This window comes from Neopelma chrysocephalum, unplaced genomic scaffold (genome assembly GCF_003984885.1).
Source record: "Neopelma chrysocephalum unplaced genomic scaffold, ASM398488v2 Primary Assembly neopelma1_60, whole genome shotgun sequence".
In the NCBI taxonomy this organism is placed as follows: Eukaryota; Metazoa; Chordata; class Aves; order Passeriformes; family Pipridae; genus Neopelma; species Neopelma chrysocephalum.
Window position 1 is genome coordinate 7,499,162 of NW_020897715.1, and position 18,162 is coordinate 7,517,323.

The 18,162-nt window shown below is 41.8% G+C and overlaps 1 protein-coding gene across 24 annotated transcripts in view; it reads right to left on the reverse strand.

The window, feature by feature from the left end:
- Positions 1-11,449: 11,449 nt before the first annotated feature.
- BBX (BBX, HMG-box containing) overlaps positions 11,450-18,162 on the reverse strand; it is a 140,088-nt gene continuing 133,375 nt past the window's right edge. For all 24 annotated transcript variants that reach the window (XM_027681013.1, XM_027681014.1, XM_027681008.1 and 21 more), the window contains one exon: positions 11,450-17,662. In XM_027681013.1, coding sequence (XP_027536814.1) covers positions 17,575-17,662 — 88 coding nt within the window. In that variant the 3' untranslated portion in view covers positions 11,450-17,574. The remainder of the gene's footprint in view (positions 17,663-18,162) is intronic.

Below are 18,162 nucleotides of genomic sequence, written 5' to 3' on the forward strand. Positions count from 1 at the left end.
CATGAGGGTTTTAAGGAGCCTCTTCCCAAATCAGTGATGACACCCTGATACACAGTTACTCTACTTCAGGTACCACCCCAATGGGCAAGAGCTGGGTTTGTACGAAGCAAGTGGCTCAGACCCAAGAATGACCTGGAACACAGCAGCACAGGCACAGGGGGTCTCCCACTGGGGCAGAAAATCCAGTGGGGTGAGACAGTTGAGAGGGTGGGGGGGTTGTTTCTGCTTTGGCTCTGTTTTCACATGTGCCCAGGTATCCCCCACAGCCTGCAACATTTCCTCATGACGTGCCAAACCAGGATCCAGCCCATGTGACTCAGCATGGTCCCACCAGCACAAGGGACCACTCTGCTCCACCAGACCCCCAGCCAGGCACATGCCACTGGCAGAAACAACCTCCAGTACAAGCACCAACACCTGGCCAAAAGTGCACAGCACACCCTCAACAGAAACTGTCTTTTGAGTATAGCACAGAACATGTATCAAGAAAAGTGAGGTAATAAATAAATTGTTTCCCATAATCATTCTGACATTTTGATAGGGGAGCTTAAAAATGGCTATTTGAAAGAAGGACACCCTAATGGAACAAGATGTATTTGCAGTATTAGGGAAGGAAGGATGGGCTGTACCTAAAAGCATACTTGCTGTGAGCACTTGGCCAGGCAAACACATCCTTGTTGAATTCAGCATTGCCCTCTGCATCTTTGATTATGAAACAGTAAAGACAGAAAATTCCTGATTGATATTTCATAGTAACCTCAGAAGCAATCTTAGGTATCCAAGCAGCAGGTATCCTCTGCCTCCTCCAGGTACCCATTGGGAGCAGGCAGGTAAGAACTGCAAGAAGAGAGACACACAAAACCTAGAAGCTGAGCTGTGTGGTGCACGATGTGAATTCCTCTGCCTATATCAGGAAAGTCACTGTGTATGGACGCTGTTTAACATTCAGTCCCTTCAGTTCCTGCATCATGACAGAGCATCACTTCACATTATTTATGCACCTGGACCTTGCTTTACCATTGCTGTTACACAGATTGTGCAAGGACAACAGAAGAGAAATGCCCTTTTTTTCTTGTACTTTGCTAAGAATTCTGTGCCTGCAAGGGTAACAGGATCAGTGTCATTTTTCAATTCTTTTAGTAATTCCTCTTCAGCTCTACAGGACTCAAAGCACATACTGGTACTCAATAGCAGGGAAAATGTGAGAAGCATCCCGCTATGCTGGGCAGAAGAGAAAAAAAAAGACAAATTTTGAGAGAGAAGTGCTTACACTGGATATAAAATCAACTGAAGATTCATATTGGCTGCCCTTGTTTTTTGACTACTGAGGAAGAGGGTGTAATTTGGAAGTCATGCTGCGGTTGATCCGCTGCAAAGTACAGCTTTTTTGTCACTTCTGTCTCCACTGCAACTCAGTTTTTTTGCTTATCCTAGGTAGGGTCCCTAGGTGCAAGCAGGAGTGAGAAAATCAAGGGGAGCGTGAGGGATTAAGAGTCTATCAGAATAGGAGAGAAACCGTGAAACATGAAGGAAAACACTTTTCCTTCTCTAGGCATTGCTGAAGATTATATCGATCACGAAAGTCAAGGACTGCTGAACATGCTGGTTAATTTGCAACTGAAGTGCAGCCTGATGGGCATCCACCGTATTTACTTGTGTGTGTGTGAAACCAGGAGCAAAAACTCATAGCACTAGGCCATCCTTGCAAAGATGATTACTGGGCTTGGGGAAAATCAGTTCATCCCTTCCACAAGTTTTGTTTCCCCTTTCATAGCGTAATTTCTTCTACTCACAAGGTTGTTGAGAAAATTGCATTTTTAAACTGTTCTGTTGCCCCCCTTTCCTTTTTAGCCATTAAATGCTTTCTCTCTCAATGCCTGGAGATTGCCAACTACTGCAGGAGGTCGTCTGTGGAGATACTGCCCTTAAAAGTCAGTCTTTGGTCAGCATGCAGTTGCACGGAGTTTCATCAATGGCTCTTACTAGAACTAAACGGACCTGGATCCCTCCTCCATCCAAGCCCCTTGCCATATCCGTGCCCGTAACTGGGACCAGGCATCACCTGGAGCAAGCATCCATAGGAAGCCAACATTTCTGAGGCCTCTGCTTTGTGTCCTGCCTATGGTACCACTTATTTCAGCTCTTCAACACAGTGCCCAGTCCCTGTGCTGCTTTGTTGTGCCTCCCTGGGCGTCAGTGCCCGGGTCTGTAGCACCACACAGAGCAGCTCAATGGGGCCACAATGGCAAACGATGGGCACTGTGTGCCTCCGGCAGCGTCGGAGCTCTGCCACAGCCTGCAGCTGGTTCTGCTGCTGTTACAACGCCCTGGAAATGCACAGCTGGGGCTCAGCAGCACCCCAGCACCGTGTGCAGCCCTCGGGCCCTCCCATGGCAGTGTGGGGCTGACAGGGGGCTGCTGTGCATTGCAGAAGGCACTAACGGCACTTGCTGCTGGAGCCAAGGGGCTTCGCCGTCGCCTCCCCCACCTCTGAGCTTTGTGTGGCCGTGCAGAAAAGAGCAGAGCTGGTGGGCCTGGGGCAGGGTCCCAGCAGCACGCCAGCACAGCTGGGGCCATCTTTGTCCAGTGCCTGGACCACTGGAGTGTAAGGGGTTTGACAACCCATTTCTTGCAAGCCTACAACTTCTGCTGAGCGCAGTAAATCCCTGCCCTGGCACCAGGCACAGCAGCCGGGAGTGCAGGCAGGGAGCTTCCTGATGGACTAGGACAGGCTGAAAATGAAGGCAATTCCACCCCTTGCTTGAGGGATGTGCTCTCTCCATTGCTTCCCTAGAGGATGCCTGTTCCCAGTAATGGGTACTCAGCGTGAAGAGAAACATGATCTGTCTCTCAGAGACTCCTTGATAAACTATGGTATTGTCCAGAGTAAATCTGTGCACCAGCAGCAACAGAACTCACGGTTCTTGTAACACATTGGACTTGCTCCATTAGTCTCCGAAGTGTTTCAAAATTGTTCCGCTAGTCCTGGTTTTGGAGCTGGAGAGTATCGCAGGTACAGGGATGTCCTGGTCCCTGCACTGCATCAGAGGCTGCTTTTCCCACATCTTCCAGGTAGAGGCTGGATCAGACCCAGGCAGGGACCTCGCTGTGAGCACAGGTGATGCCAGCAGCATCTCATCAGAGGGCAGCCAGGAAAATGCCCATTTCCGAGGCCAGAGGCAGTTGAGAGAGGACAGCTGTAGAGCCAGGGCAGGCTCTGGCACCTGAAGGCTCTCCAGCCTCTTGGTGTGGCTGGCACAAGGACTGCCTATTGGAATGGATGCTGCTCTCCTTTGGTTTCCTCCTTGTAATATGGCTTTAATGATGGATTCGTGGTATCGGAAAAAGGCTGGAAAGCTGGGTTGGTTTGGTGATGCTGGGGGTTTTTTGGTTGGTTGGTTGGTTGGTTTTATGTTTTTTTCACTGTCTGAACTCTATAAAAAAAAAATTGAAGGCAACTACTGGATAGAAAACAGCACGAGGAGAAAGGCCTCTTTGAACCTCTCTGGTATGGCTATTAACCATCAACCTGACACACAATTTGAAGGAAGAGGTTTGCAAAGGCATGGAGGAGTCCTGTGGCAAGCATAAAGTTGGGTTGACGCTCCTTGAAAACTTTGTCTCAGATTTTATCTGACCGTTATTTCTAAGGTTGTATTTATAAAACCAGCTAAAATGCTTCTCTGTCTAATATCTTTCAAGGATACTTTTTCTTTTACGATTCTTTTTCTCCTATACCCTAAAATTTTGTACTTAGGCACTGGGGGAATAAACAATCCTCAAAAGACAGCCAAACTCTGGAAAAAATCATCATAGGGAAGTGGTTGATTCTCCACTATTAGAGGGTTTTAAGGACATGTTCAACACCCACCCATTAGGTCTGTGATAAGTACGGCTTAACCTGCGTTGGAAATTCTCTAGCTGACGTCTCCAAGTCCCTTTTGGCCCTGTGACTCTGTGCCAAGGAAATACTGCCAAGATCTCAACCTGCCACAACCCAGGATGTGTTTAATATCCTGACTGGCTGCTCGGTTTTCTGCCTTGGCTTGCTGTTTGTGCAGGAACACACAAGCACTTCAGACATCCTATTAGGAGTCAGCTTACACTTTCCTCACACCACCATCAAAAGCCTGTCTACTTATACAGTCACCCTGAAAAAAAATGACAAGGGGGAGCAGCAAACCAAGAATAATGCAGAGAAATGTCCACCCTGACATTCAAAAGCTGCATGGAAAGCTTTTCTTCGGTCTTTTGCCATTTTGAAAAATGTTGATTGAACTGTTGACAAGTTGATAATGAACAAGAAAACCCCACATTGACAAGAATCACTACATCTTTCCTTTGCCGGTTCTTGCTTGTAGCTTGCAGGGGTTGGGTATTCCAAGAGCAGCTGGTTTTTAAAATCAGCTACAAGTAACTCATATAAAGACCTGGTTTACAAAAAAAAAAAAAAGGAACAAACCTCGAGCTAGGAGCCTGGGACATTTTAAAACAGCTACTCACAAACATCGAGATGAAACGCCATTAGGAAATACCAACACTACTACACTACAGTGCTGATGATGTGCAACATTGCGTTTCATGTAACACAACTGCCCAAAGCTGACCTCGCACACCAAGCCCTACAAGGAACTACAGGAAGTGAATAAACAGCAGCAGCACCGGTCTGCCACGCTCACCTACAGATGGCCATGGGAATCAGTCTGTTCATCATTTCTGCAGTGAGCAGTTATTTTAGCAGCTTGCTGACCCACTCCCACCATAGAAACACAAGCAAAAAATGTAGAATTTGATTTATGAAGATGCTGGTCTTTCCTTATAGATCTGCTCGCACCCTGAATTACCCCCCCACTTATAAATTTCACATGGGTGAAAAAAGACCATCTAGTGATACATTTAATTGTGAAAGTCTGTGGCATCCTTCCCAAATTCATGTTTCTTGAGGAAATCAATGCTCAGTAACAATGAGGATAAAAATGTCTTTGCATCAATTATGCCATGTGCACAGAGCCTTGAGACAACCACCACAATTGCATTTCAAAGAGATGAAAGGAGTTTACAACAGCAAGCATCTGATGCTTCTACTGCCAAATCTTTGACCATAACAACTGAAATCCACAGGGAACTGCTCTCCCAACACAGTCTCTGCCATGCAAAGTGCCTGGGACAGCTTTCAAACAGGAGTAGGTGAAAGACGCAGAAATTAAAAGCAACATTTTAGTGACAAGACATGCAGAGCAACAGCCCTTACTTTGATATGTGACTCCCTCAGGCGCTACTCGGACTGCACTCCAGGGCAGCTCCGCCAAGGGGTCTGTCTGCATCCCTCAGCCGGCACCCCCATCCCACCCGTTCGCATGCAGAGGGGCTGCTGCGCTGTGCTTCCCGAAGGCCAGGGGGCCTTCTCTGGAGCGAAAGCAATGATGCTGCTTGTAAACATGGTCCTGATCCCACAGGCTTCCCCCACGTGTGCCTGCTGGCCTAGGGGAGGTTGTACCAGCAAGGGAACTGGAAAAGCCCATATCATGTTTATTTGATCTGAAAGTTTCTTCAGTAGTTATGGAGAAAAAAAATTTCATTGTCTGGGGACTTTCATTTCCCCCCACTAAGAAAGCTTTCCTACAGAGAGCTGGGGGACAAGAAGGGTCCAGGGAGCTTTGCTGCTCTATTCATTTCACTGCAGGATTCCACTTCCTTGTAATTATCTTTTTGCAGAAGCTGCGTTCAATGCACAGCCATGGCTGAGGAAAATTGTTGTTAAAATACTGCTAATTAAAAAAAAACACTCTGTGGGTTTTTCAGAGTTATGCAGTAGCTCAGGAAGGTGTGGGATACTGTCCATCCTACTGAAAATCTGTGGATGTTTTGCTACTGATGTCCACCAAGTGTTCATCTGCTCAAGAAAAGAGAGGAGAAGAAAGGCAAGATGACTGAAAAGCAAGGTTAAAGATTTGCAAGTGAAGCCTGATGTTCCCCACTTGCTGCAACATAAACAAAACCATCCAACGAGACGATTTGTCTCTATGGAATGTAAAGCATTTTCAGTTGGACAGCAGATTTGCTGAAAGTGACAAAACCCAACCAATTCTTATTTTTAAACAGCTCTTGTGCTGTTTATGCCCCTTGTATCTTGATGGCAATGGATTTCCAATGGCTGAGATTTGTGGGATGATGGTTTGATGTTGAAGGCAGCTGCACGTTCCACACAAGCCACCACATCCTCCCACAAGCACTGTCAAGTGTGACAGGCTAATGCTGCCAAGAGACACCCATCTAGGACTCAGGCAACACATGGCATCTAAAAAACTACATTCACCATTTTCTATTTACCTGAAGATTGTTAAAACAAATGTATTTGTACTTTTATTAATCAAAAGAAGTAAAAAATTACTCATCTTGCACTGAATATTTTCTGAATGGTCTAAAAGGCCAGAAATTTTTATTTGAGAATACACTTTTATCTCATTAATAAAGATGCTTTTAGATTCCTGCTGGCAACCCTTGGCCATCAATTATAGAATCACTGTGCCCAGGTGGAACAGCACAAATATATTTTTTTGTCTAGGTTTTTAAACTAGTCGCAGATTAACAGAATCTCTGAATGTGAAACTACTGCTTTTATATTGACTGGTATGTCTTATCATGTTTTCATGGTTCTCACCCATGAAACCTATCATGAGTACAACCCTCATAATCAGTTATTTCAAAAATGCATCTGCACATACGCTACCTGTTTGAAAATGCTAAAGCAAGGATGCAGCCCTACAGATAATTTGGAAATTACTGTCTTCTAACCACCTGATGACCAAGGTATGTCAGGTACATTTTGCCAACAGGTGGATACAAAAATCTGTAAAACATTTATATATGTTCCCCTCACTCAATTATAATAAACCAAGTGCACAGTGCATGCTGTGTGAGCAGTGCAGCTGCCAGAGCTCATGGCAGCAAACATTGTGTATTCCAAGCAATTTTTATATAAAAGCCAAGACTGAATCAATCCTGCTGTTATGTGTATGGATGCAAATGAGTAAAATTGTGCTTCACTTTTATAAGGACTTTTCATAAGCACTCTCCAACTCTGCTGTTCCCAGAGCCTGGCCCAAGTGAAGCTGTCGGTGACCTAGGGACAGACACAACCTTTTTGCTCAGGCTTGATGCTGCTGCCACCACAAACCCACACCCTGTCCCCCAAAGTGGCAGTAACTGCACTTGGCCACCCCACAGAGGTCCCTGGAGGACCTCAAGAACTGCTGGCTCCACTTCACGGCTTTAAGCTGCTGCACCTGTCACTGCACAGCACTATTGTACCAAATATCCCTCACTACATATACGACAGCTGTGATGGACCTGGGCTCCATGACTATCTTTAGAGACAGGGCAAGTTAAAAATGCTGAGTTGCAGAACATCAAAAAACAGCAATTGCTCAGGACAAGCAGTGCAGCAATGGTGTGTCCCACTTCAGCAACCCTCAAACTCCCCCAGCACGAAGCACACATGATGCTGACAGCAACATGTTGGGCTCAGTGAATCACATGGGTTTTAAACACAGCCCTTTTGTTTTCCCTTCATGCAAGCCAGCACACTGTGAACATTACACTGTGAACCTGTGCTGATACCTGTCAACAGCCTGGTTCCTAGGCCTGCAATCCTGCATCTTGCATCTCCTGCATCTAAAGAGATCCAGCATTTGCATGCAGCATCCTTTAGCAACCACTCATCCCTAAGATATTTATTTGCCCGTGTGGATTTCTGCATGAGAAGTAATCAGTTACCTTTACTTTAAAAGATCTCAGAGCTGAATTAACTATGTCCTAAATATGGTACACTACAGACAGTTACTAGCAAAGATGTTTTGAAAAAATTAAGTACCGAGATCAAACAGTCTCATAGGAAATGCTTCCCTCCACTACTTTCCAAGGTGAAACTATGCCTTGTGCTAGCCAAGCACAGTATATTTTCCTAAAACATAGCAGGAAGAATTTTCTTAATTACTGATTAAAATAATGATGAACACTTTGTATTATTTATGAGGTACTTGTCGGGAAGCACTTGTTAGCAACACTTACACCACATGCCAAATACATCTGTCATCTAGAAGTGAATGGGATTGTTTAGAACTGCATTACACCTTAAGTAGCTCACACATCACTTCTAACTGAAAAGTTATTGCTACAGTCACTGAAGCAAAACACAGCATTCGTTACAAGCCACAGACTTGAACTGCAATTTCTCCTTTTTTCAAACTGGTTGGCAAACCTTGCTCTTGAAATTGAAGACAATGGAATAGTCCATCTGCTGCGATGGTAATTTTCCTGCCACCTTACTTCCATTAGAAAACACGGCTCTTCAAAACAAAAGGAAACGCAGCCTTGTTGCCATAACCTGTCAATCTCTGCATGCTATTTACATAGCTGCTCTCACTGGAGACACATTACACCCCTCACTCTCAAACTACCGCCTACTGAAACCTGGAAGCTTGTGAAGGTCTGACTTTATCACCGAGTTCCCGGCTGGGTTTGTTTCATTTTGTACTACAAAAATCTGAGTAGCTGCAGGCAAAAAGAGATCCCACACAAAGTTGTTGAGGAATAGATAAACTTCGCCATCCTGAAGGGGAGAGGCTTGTGGTGAAAGAACCTCCCTCTGCCAGAGCCCTGCTTCATGACAAATACCACAACTGGAAATCCCACAAAGGTTCACTCACAGGCAAGAATAGGTTTGTGAGCAAGCCAGCGAGGACCAAACCAGATGGACCATCTCAGAACATAACAGGGAACCGTCTGTCAGAGAGATATGCAATGAATTTGCTTCACATGGCATCACCCTGACCAATGCTAATGGCAATGGTGTGATGCAGGTTGTCTGAATCAAAGTCATTAATTGTGCAAAACTGTAAACACGTAAACTCCAGATCCCACAATGTGCATAGCTCACAGTGAGCTCATCACTGCAGAAAGACTTAGTGGCATTACAAAAGCCACTATTACTGGATACTGACACCAAAACCAATTACTGACAGATTGGGACTACCTGATTTCCAAATTCTCCTTAACTCCTAAAACTGGCAAGATGTTTTAATAATCCACAGCAATGCTGACCACAGAACCTGCCCAGACCTTGGAAGGAAGGGAATTGATGCTCAGAATTACTGACTGAAGCCTGGTGGTCTGCCATAACTGGGAAGCCTTTGGTGGGCTTGTTATTGAACTCCAAAGATGTACTCAAAAGACATCTTTTGGATTGGAAGGACATCTCCTGAGAGCTTAGATTTTTCTTTCCCCTACCTTTTTTTTTTCTTAAACTGGATGTTGTTTGATGGCAACACTGGCCTTCTTTTAGTGTGCTACAATGCTAAGCCTGTTATTCTGACTCAACTTGTTTGATTTCTGGGTCTATTTCAACTAGTTCCTCTTGTTTCACAGGTTGATGAATAAGCTGAAGTGTTGCTCTATATAGAATGTGTTTTTTGGATTTTGGACTTTATATAGGCTGGATTTTCAACTGGAGTTTCAGCTGGGCTTGTGGCAGCTATAATGTGAGTCAGCTTATTTCTGCTTATATCTTCTCCTATCAGAAAGCAACCAATGAAGCCCTGCTGAAATCTGAAGGACATTTTAAATACAACTGTATTAGAGCTCAATTTCTTACTGTTGCTGTGCCAAGAACAGTCCACAAAAAAGAAGTTGACACTGAATAGATGGCAGACGTTAAATCTTATAGGTTTTATTTCAGAAAACAAAACAAAACAGAACTTTGCAGCAGATATAGGAATGCATCTCGTATTTTGTTACAAAGTGCTAGTGTCCTACTGAAGAACTGACAGCTTCACAAGCTGGTATACAGCATGGGTATAGTATGCTCAGGTATACTTTGTGTCTCACTTGACGCTGTCACATCGTAGGAAAAAAAAAGTCTCTCTGAAAGCAGGGTTAGCTGTGCATTGAACAATGAAAAGGACGTGACAAATGGTATCGAGGAGTGAACATCGGAGTGTCTGGCAGAAGCGTGGTGCTTGAGTAGAATGATGCCTTTCCACCCTGTGTTTTTCCAAAAGTATTAGTGGAAATTTATCTTACCTGACAGTTAAGAGTCAGTGTAATGCCAAGCAGCTCCAAGAAGCAACATGAGCAAGAGCTGGGTAACAAACCAGATCTAGGTGCACTGAGAGTTAGCCGAATTCACCAGGTCTTTCATTGGAAGAACAAAATGAAAGCAGATGAGAAGATAGGAGTTTGAGGAATGAAGACAACTGGTAACTTGGTAATAAAAAATATAGAATAGTGACTTCAAAGTCCCTGACTGGGCATATGACACTGATAGGATATAGATTTCTTAAAATTCTTCCACTTTTTCTGCTCACTGAACCAGAGTATGATCTTTACATGGCCTTTAATGCTGAAGCTCTTCCATTCCTGGTGTTTCTTTGCAGATATACTGATGTATACCCAGTAAAAGGCAGCACAAGATTGCATACGTTTCTTCTTTCCTGAGTAAATGGCACATAGTTAAAAAAAAGCCACAAACCTAAAGGTTTCCCTTTTGCTACTTTAGATTCAGAGACAGGAGTTCTGCTCCTATGTGAACAGCCGGTGTCTACTGGGTTCATGAAGACTGTGCTTGGGTCTTCTGTGATTAAAAAATCCATTGCAATCAAAGGGGTTTCAGGCATCCAAGGACAGAAAAAGAGAAGATCCTCAGCAGTCTAATTTTCAAGCCCCAAGAGGGTAAAATATATGGGTAAAACAGAGTTCTGGTTTAAATAAGTTTCCAAAGTAGTGGGGGACCTTTAAGTTTAAACATTGATGTCACTTGCTACTTATTTCTAAAAGAGAATCCACTTTTGAGTAAGTTCTCTTAGTGCCCAAAGACCAAAAACATAGCAAGGGCTTCTTCATGTGGGATGACTTCTCTTATACCTTTGTGGACTATAAACAAGCTTCCGAGTTCTGTAAAGAAGATAAAATCCAGAAACACAAAGTGGATACCTGGAAAGTTCAGGAGAAAAGGGAAACTTTTCTCCCATAGCCTAACTGCACCGAGTCCTGGTGCTCTCTGTCCCACAACCTCCAGCTTTATGCGATATAAATCCATTGAATTCTGGGGCACTTGAATGGATCTGTGGATCTTCCCAACAATGTCAACAGTACAGAAAAATGTAAGCAAGGACAAATGGGCAGAATTTTTTGCAAAATAAGCGACATCTTCACAGTCATTGTGTAGAAGCTGAGTGGATGATCTGACAGGAAACTACAGCTTACAGTTCTGAGGATCCATATCTGAGTTTTGGTATCTTCCATTTTCAGGTGAAAACAAGCTTGTTTAAGTATAAAAAAGCCAGCAAATTCATACTGTAGCCAAAAACAAATTCTGCAAATGCTGTTATCTCAGCCATATGTTAAAGTAAACAATCATTTGATAGTAAAGCAGGTGAAGCATCAAAGAAGCTCCATTTGAATAGTATTTATTTGCAATCATTAGTTTTAAACGGGAAACTGTTTACAGGCACACACTAGGTAACCAAAATAGAATGAACATAAAGAAATCTATTTAAAGGTCCTTATCAAATATTTCAAATATTTTATTAAATATTTTATTCAGTTGCATTATCACAGTTTAATGTACTTTAGCATGTTATACACATGACTTAACATGTGCACTTAAAAGTATCAAATTAGAGGTTTTCGAAGAAAGTATGACATTCTATAAATGTGCTCATTGACTTATCTACACACATCTAAGAAGGCAGTAGCTCTGTTATACCACTGATGGAGATGAACTATTGTAAGGCATGTTTACACCAAACTTCGGAGAGAATAAAGCCAAATACTAGGTCAAAATTCACTGGAAATATATGTGAGAATAGAAGTTGAAGGATTGGGCTCTAAGAAGAAAATTCATGGCAAATAAGTTGTGTTAAAACTGTCAACAGATTCTGGTTATTAAAAGCAAGCACTGCTGAGAAAGAAGGTTTTTGCAGCATCCAGGTCAGCAGGATCTGTGTTTTTTTCAGGTGTGATTTTTGAAACTCACACCTTATGGTGTAATGTGTAGGGAAGAGACCAAAATCTAGCAAGAAAGTTGGAAAACTATCATCTGAGAAACCTCAAGTTGTTTCATGATCTAACATGGCAATACTTTTGTACAGAGTACATGTTGCAAGTCACTGCACTCCCATGTATGTATACATATACACACATGCAGACACATGTACATATATGCCTCTTGCTTTTGTCACCTTCAAAGACCCAGTCACTGATTAAAGTGTAGCAGTATGAAGGGGAAAACACAGTTTCAGTTGTGGAGGTGAAAAGAGTAGACTAGACCATTACATTTGGAATCCTGGTTAGTTAACCTGAACAGGTGTGGTTTTCCAGTACAGTGAGGGTCTGCTGGTATGTGCTAACAGTCAAGACCCTGAAACTACAATGGAATTCTTTGGAAGAACTCAACAAATGTTAAGCTATTTGCAGTCATTTTAAAAATTCCATCTGAATGAAGGCCCTAGGTCATAATGACGTGCCTCCCCCAGGAACATCACGCAAGCCCAAGCTTAACTCCAAGAGCATAGTGGTCCGTGATTGGGGCTCCTGCACTGTCACAGTGCCAACAATGCTGCCCCTTAAGTAAGGAGGGTTTTCAGCCTAAGCTTAGGTGTGTTGCTGAGTGGAGATCTCATGTCAAGTCTTTCTAGATTTCTGCCTTCAAAGAATTAGTGGGGGAACATAAAATATTCATCCATCTCATAAGCTTCTTCAAAGTTGTCAATTCATGAGTATATAAATGACTATAATAGTACTTAGGTGAGAGCATAAACCTCACTGCGCCTTTTTATTGGGGAATTCGGGGGAGGAGGCAAGTAACTCTTTCACAGCCTAAATGGACTCGTTCATGGCACTCAGTGTCCTGAAGTGCCTCAGCATCCTGGCAGCTCTAGTTGACAGTTCCACAATATGTACAAGGTAAGGAGAACGCCACGAGTATTACAAAACATGGCAAAGACACCTAGGAGCTCTACAATCTATCAAACAAGCACGGCAAACAAATAGCATCTAATGGATAAGGTATGGAATACAACACACAAGTTGCACAGTTATGTTTCCTTGTGAAATCAGGATTGCAAACGTAAACTCCAGAAGAAGTTTCAAGCGCAGCACTTGGCTTACTCTGTCACCTCCGGAAACATCAGAAGCCCACCACCCCATGATCACTGCATTTGCTGCTGTTACAAAATCTGATCTCACTGAACCAAGGAGAGCTAGTAGGCCCACATCCTGCAACCAATATGACTATGGCAGAAGATAAACAAAAAAGCTCCAGCAACATAGTTTGGCTACCACCGTATATTCAGCCTTTACATTTTCTGCACTATATAAATGTTGCTCTTGGAAAATAAAGCACACAGCAATATACAAATGGTATCAATGGCCAAAAAGATTACATGATCGAGCACGAAAGCAAATGGAAGTTAACGAAAGTAGTCATTTAGGAGAGGTAGCCATATTAGACTCAGCATTCAAAAAAAGGGAGTGCACTCAAAAGGGTCAACATACATTATAGTGTCTTGTAGACCCATCATGTCTCTGGTTTTCCTACATTATTTTTTTTGCAGAATGTACACACCCAGGCAGGCACACGCACACACACACACACACACACACACACGTATAAATATACATCTATCTTTTTTTCTAATTCCCCTTTGTTGCCATACTGAGAATAAAGGCCAGCTTTCCTTTCATGCTCTCTCAGCTTTCACAAGTCTATAACTTTTGCCTTCAGTCTGTTCAGTATCTGTACAGTAGCTAAACAGGCAGTGGAAATTAAAACTGCTTCAATTTATTATCCTGTTGCAAAAATCAGCATCCAAACTATAAGGCATTCCCTTGTTCCTGATGTGAGTTACAACTCTCTACTTGATACAAACTGCAGAATGCTCTTCTCAGCCTTGTGCTACAGAGGCAGCTTTCACTCAAATAATAAAGACCAAAGCTGAAATTTAAACACCACAAATTCACACACTTCTACCAGTCCCTTGTTCCTGTGCCCCTTTCCAACAATGCTTATCACTTAAATTTCAAAAGTCATGCAACAATGCTATAAAATAGAAACCCAAACTACCAAGAAGTCTCTTGCTCATGACTTTGGGATACTGTATCAGTATAAAAGAGCATTCAGTCATCTTAAATAAATATATTCTTTTCTGAAATCACAGCACATTCAAGGGGTAGGTACTGCCATAAGCAGAGCACTAAGTAATCTCCATAGATGTTTTTAGAATCATTTAGTCGGAAAGGACCTATAAGATCATGGAGTTTTGATTGATTTGGTCTAATATGTGGAAAATAGCCTACTGTGAGGATAAGAATCTGCATCTCAAATGTTCTGCAGAACGTTTTTCCCATATTGGTATACAGTACTAGAACAATTAAGAAGACATTACAGTAATTTTCTCCCAGCTGCTTAGATCTGTAGCTTCAGCTACGACAATGTATTTTGTTTACCTCAAAACTACATATGAAATATCGAAGATGACTAAATAAATAAAAGCCAAGGAAAACTGGGACAGTACTGCAATTTACACTTGAGACAAGATTCCCCCCTCCCATGGATAAGTCACAGAGGACGACTACAGTAAATGCTTGTCTTTTTTTTTTTAAAGAAAGATTTATACACAGGTTCAGATCCAGAAAATAATGTGAAATGCATAAATATTGATAGCTTTAGCTAAGTTAAAATGGGTTCAGTAAAGTATGATACAACATATTCAGAATAAACAAAGCAGAAAAGCATCATATTTTGGTTTGCTTGAGATATACATAAGGTGCAACAATTTCTTCTCTAGAGGCATTTGTGGACAACGTTTTAACAGGTAACAGTGTTTGCTGGTATACTGAAGTACACACAATAGCAATAAGATTTTCCAAAATGAAAGCAGCTGAAATTAATAAAAATTAAAACAAAACAAATAAGGAAAAAACCCAACCCCAATACAGTAAGATATTGGTCTGAAATTTTTGTTGTGCTAACAGACTTTGTTACCTGAAAATACTGATACTCCTTCTAGTAGATTCAGGGAAAATTCTAGCTACTCAAATCGAGACATCACTCAGAGAACCAACAAAGGCAAATGCCTAGTGAACTATAAAGCTTTGCAGGATTTCTGCTACTCTCAGTGCCTAATCGCTTAAAAATTAAGCATATCTACAAAAAGGTTTATAAGTATCTGAAAACAGTCATATCCAGTAAACTGACCCAACCCTACCCCCTCTCTAAGGGAAAGTCAAGGAAAAGCAGATCAAGTAAGATATTAATTTATATAGAAAAAAGTAATTTTCTGTTTCTTTTAAAAAAGGTACCATTAATATACAGAAATATCTCCAGGAACAATATTGAAATTTAAATCGAGGAAGGATGGGGTGCTTTGACAAAAATATATCTACTCTAAAGGTTTCTAGAGAAATAAGTTAGTACCATTGTCAACGTGAACGGCCTGCACTGTAACATATTTGGATTTCAGCTAATTATAAAGTGGTCCAAAACTCCAAAAGCCACCCTGCTGTGACCCACAAGTTTTAAGTCTTTTAAGTTTTTCCTGTCTTGTTAAAATAACTTATAAAACTTTAATAAAATCTTATTTCAAATACCGCCATAGGCTGCAACGGCATTCTAGGGGCTCTTATTTACCTGAATTTTTTAAAAAACCTTTTCACTGACTCATTGGCTTGTAAATTTTGTTGTTCTTCTGTTGTTCCCTTCTTTCAACACGTGCATCCTCAGTGGTGCTGTTTCAGTGACACTTCCCCAGCTACCTGCCTTTTGTCAGACCTTTAATCCTTTCTTAAAACTCATGTGGTACATTGTATATTGTTTCCTGACACTGAACCAGAGACTTTCACGTAACTACAACAATGAAAGGCTAAACCTAGCAAGCATTAATAGAGTTACGGTCCATATGGCTATTACATCAAATTAGTTACAAAATAACCCCAAAACACATTATCAATTCAGTCAAGTATAAATAAGAATGCCTGATAGAATGATGTAAACTCGCATCATTTAAAGACTTAATTCAAAGAACTTCAAACGCAATCTAATACTATCAAAAGTTCAGCCGGTATGACGAAGACTAATAGAAAATTATTGCTGGAGTCCAATTTGGTAAATTGTTGTGCTACAATGCAAAAAGTAGGGAAACATCTTGTGCTATAGAAGAAGTACCCTGTTGAATTTGTAGCTTTAGATCAATTACTAGTGATCGTTTTGCATCTATTGGTAGGAATCAATGCTTGGTTATACAAGAGTGTAAGTCAAGATAGTGAAGATAACAGACCAAGTGATACATTTGGCCTGCTTTTGGGATGTATTTATGAGAGCAAAACACAAAAATTCAACACAAGCAAAGACAGAAACTGGCAGATGGATCTGTTTGGTAGTCTGAATTCAGTCAAATGCTATTCTTCGGTCGTAGTTTATCTGTATGCAACTTGCCACTTGACCAACACGAACTGTAATTGGCCCTTTATGCAAACTCTGAAGCTGATTTGGACTGTGCATAGTAACTACAACAATGCCAGTGTCTGTAAAATGTAAAATGTATGTGTATTGATGTACACGTATATCGAAAGTCATGGTTTTAGGTTTTTCAGAACGGTGAAATAATACTAAGGTCACTTTTGAAAAACGCATTTGCAGTACTTTTTGTTTACAGGAAAGTTTCACCAAGTCGCTCAGGTATCTATGCAAAAATAAAGGAACCCTCCAAGGCATGAAAAACAAGTCAATTATCTGCAGTATTTTCTTTTCCATACACCACTCCTTTTTCTAATGCACATCATCCTGGTTATTCAAAGCTAAATTAAAAAGAAACAAACCCAAACATAGCCTGTCAGAATTTTTCCCAGTAAACTCTACCACTCTGGTGGCAAATATAAAAGTGCAGAACATCTGGACCACATGGCTGCCCAAACACCGCTAACAATGGTACATCTGTCCAGGCTGCCTTGAGTTCTCTGGAACAGGTTTTAAATTCACTCTACAATATAAACGTAGGCATACCCTATTAATATAAACCATCTTAGAACTTAAATCTTCATGTACAAAAATGACTAAGAATATCTAATAATAACTAGTGCAGTGCGTCAGTGTTTTTGTTGGTTTTTTTTCATTTTTTCATTTTCATTTAGAGTAACTAGGTATTATATGAAACTAGTTGCCGTACTCTCTGGTTGGTAAAAGAGATGCTGTGTGAGCTAACAGTAAAGGCAGCCTTTTTCACACCAACCATCTATTTACTGTTTAAAAGCCTTCAATAGAAAGCAAGCTCTGGGATCATTCCACTCCATTTCTGTTCATTAATAGACAATTAATATCACCCTCCTACATACTGGGTTCCGATTTGAGGACCTGGCCCAAGTTGCTAACGTCTGGCTTCCAGTGAATTCTGGGCCACTCAGAGCAATAAGCACTTTATTGCAGTCTCTAGTTCCATCATATGGACTGACTAGCTTCCCTTGGTAAAGACAAGGCTAGGATATTAGGTAAAGCACAATGTTTTACAATAAAGTAGAGCTTCACTGGTCAGCGCAGGAAATAAGCACTGGAGCCTGAGACATTTCATTTGGCTGTCCATCATGTGGGAGAGGTGTGGCCCTCTGACTTCTGCAAAAGAAGAAAAGAAAAGCCACCCATCAATATTTGGAGCATGGGAGGTGCTTTTATCAGATCAGAAGGGATGGAAAGCAGCACGTTGTATGGTTTAACATCCGACACTACAGCATCATGACTCCTTGCTTGCTGCAGGTGCTCACATACTGAGGTTACATGCTCTTTTTAGAGGTATTTCTGCAACAGTAACACAGTACCCTGAGGACAGCCTACACAATGCAAAGGCAGGAAAAAACAAGACATGATGGTATTTAACAACACAAACCAAAATGCACAGCTGAAGAGGAAGGTAAGAGCGCTCAGGTGCTGCTACTTATTTTGTAAGGGCTTCAGCCCTCAGAAGCAAGAGTATACAGCTCACGTGTGGCAAAAGAAGGTAAATGCACAGAGGGGTGTATCATGTTAATGCAAGTCAACAGCCAGGTTTTAAGCAATATGTAAATATACCCATCAGCGGAACTGCACATTGGGATTACTCTGAGTTATGTGACTGA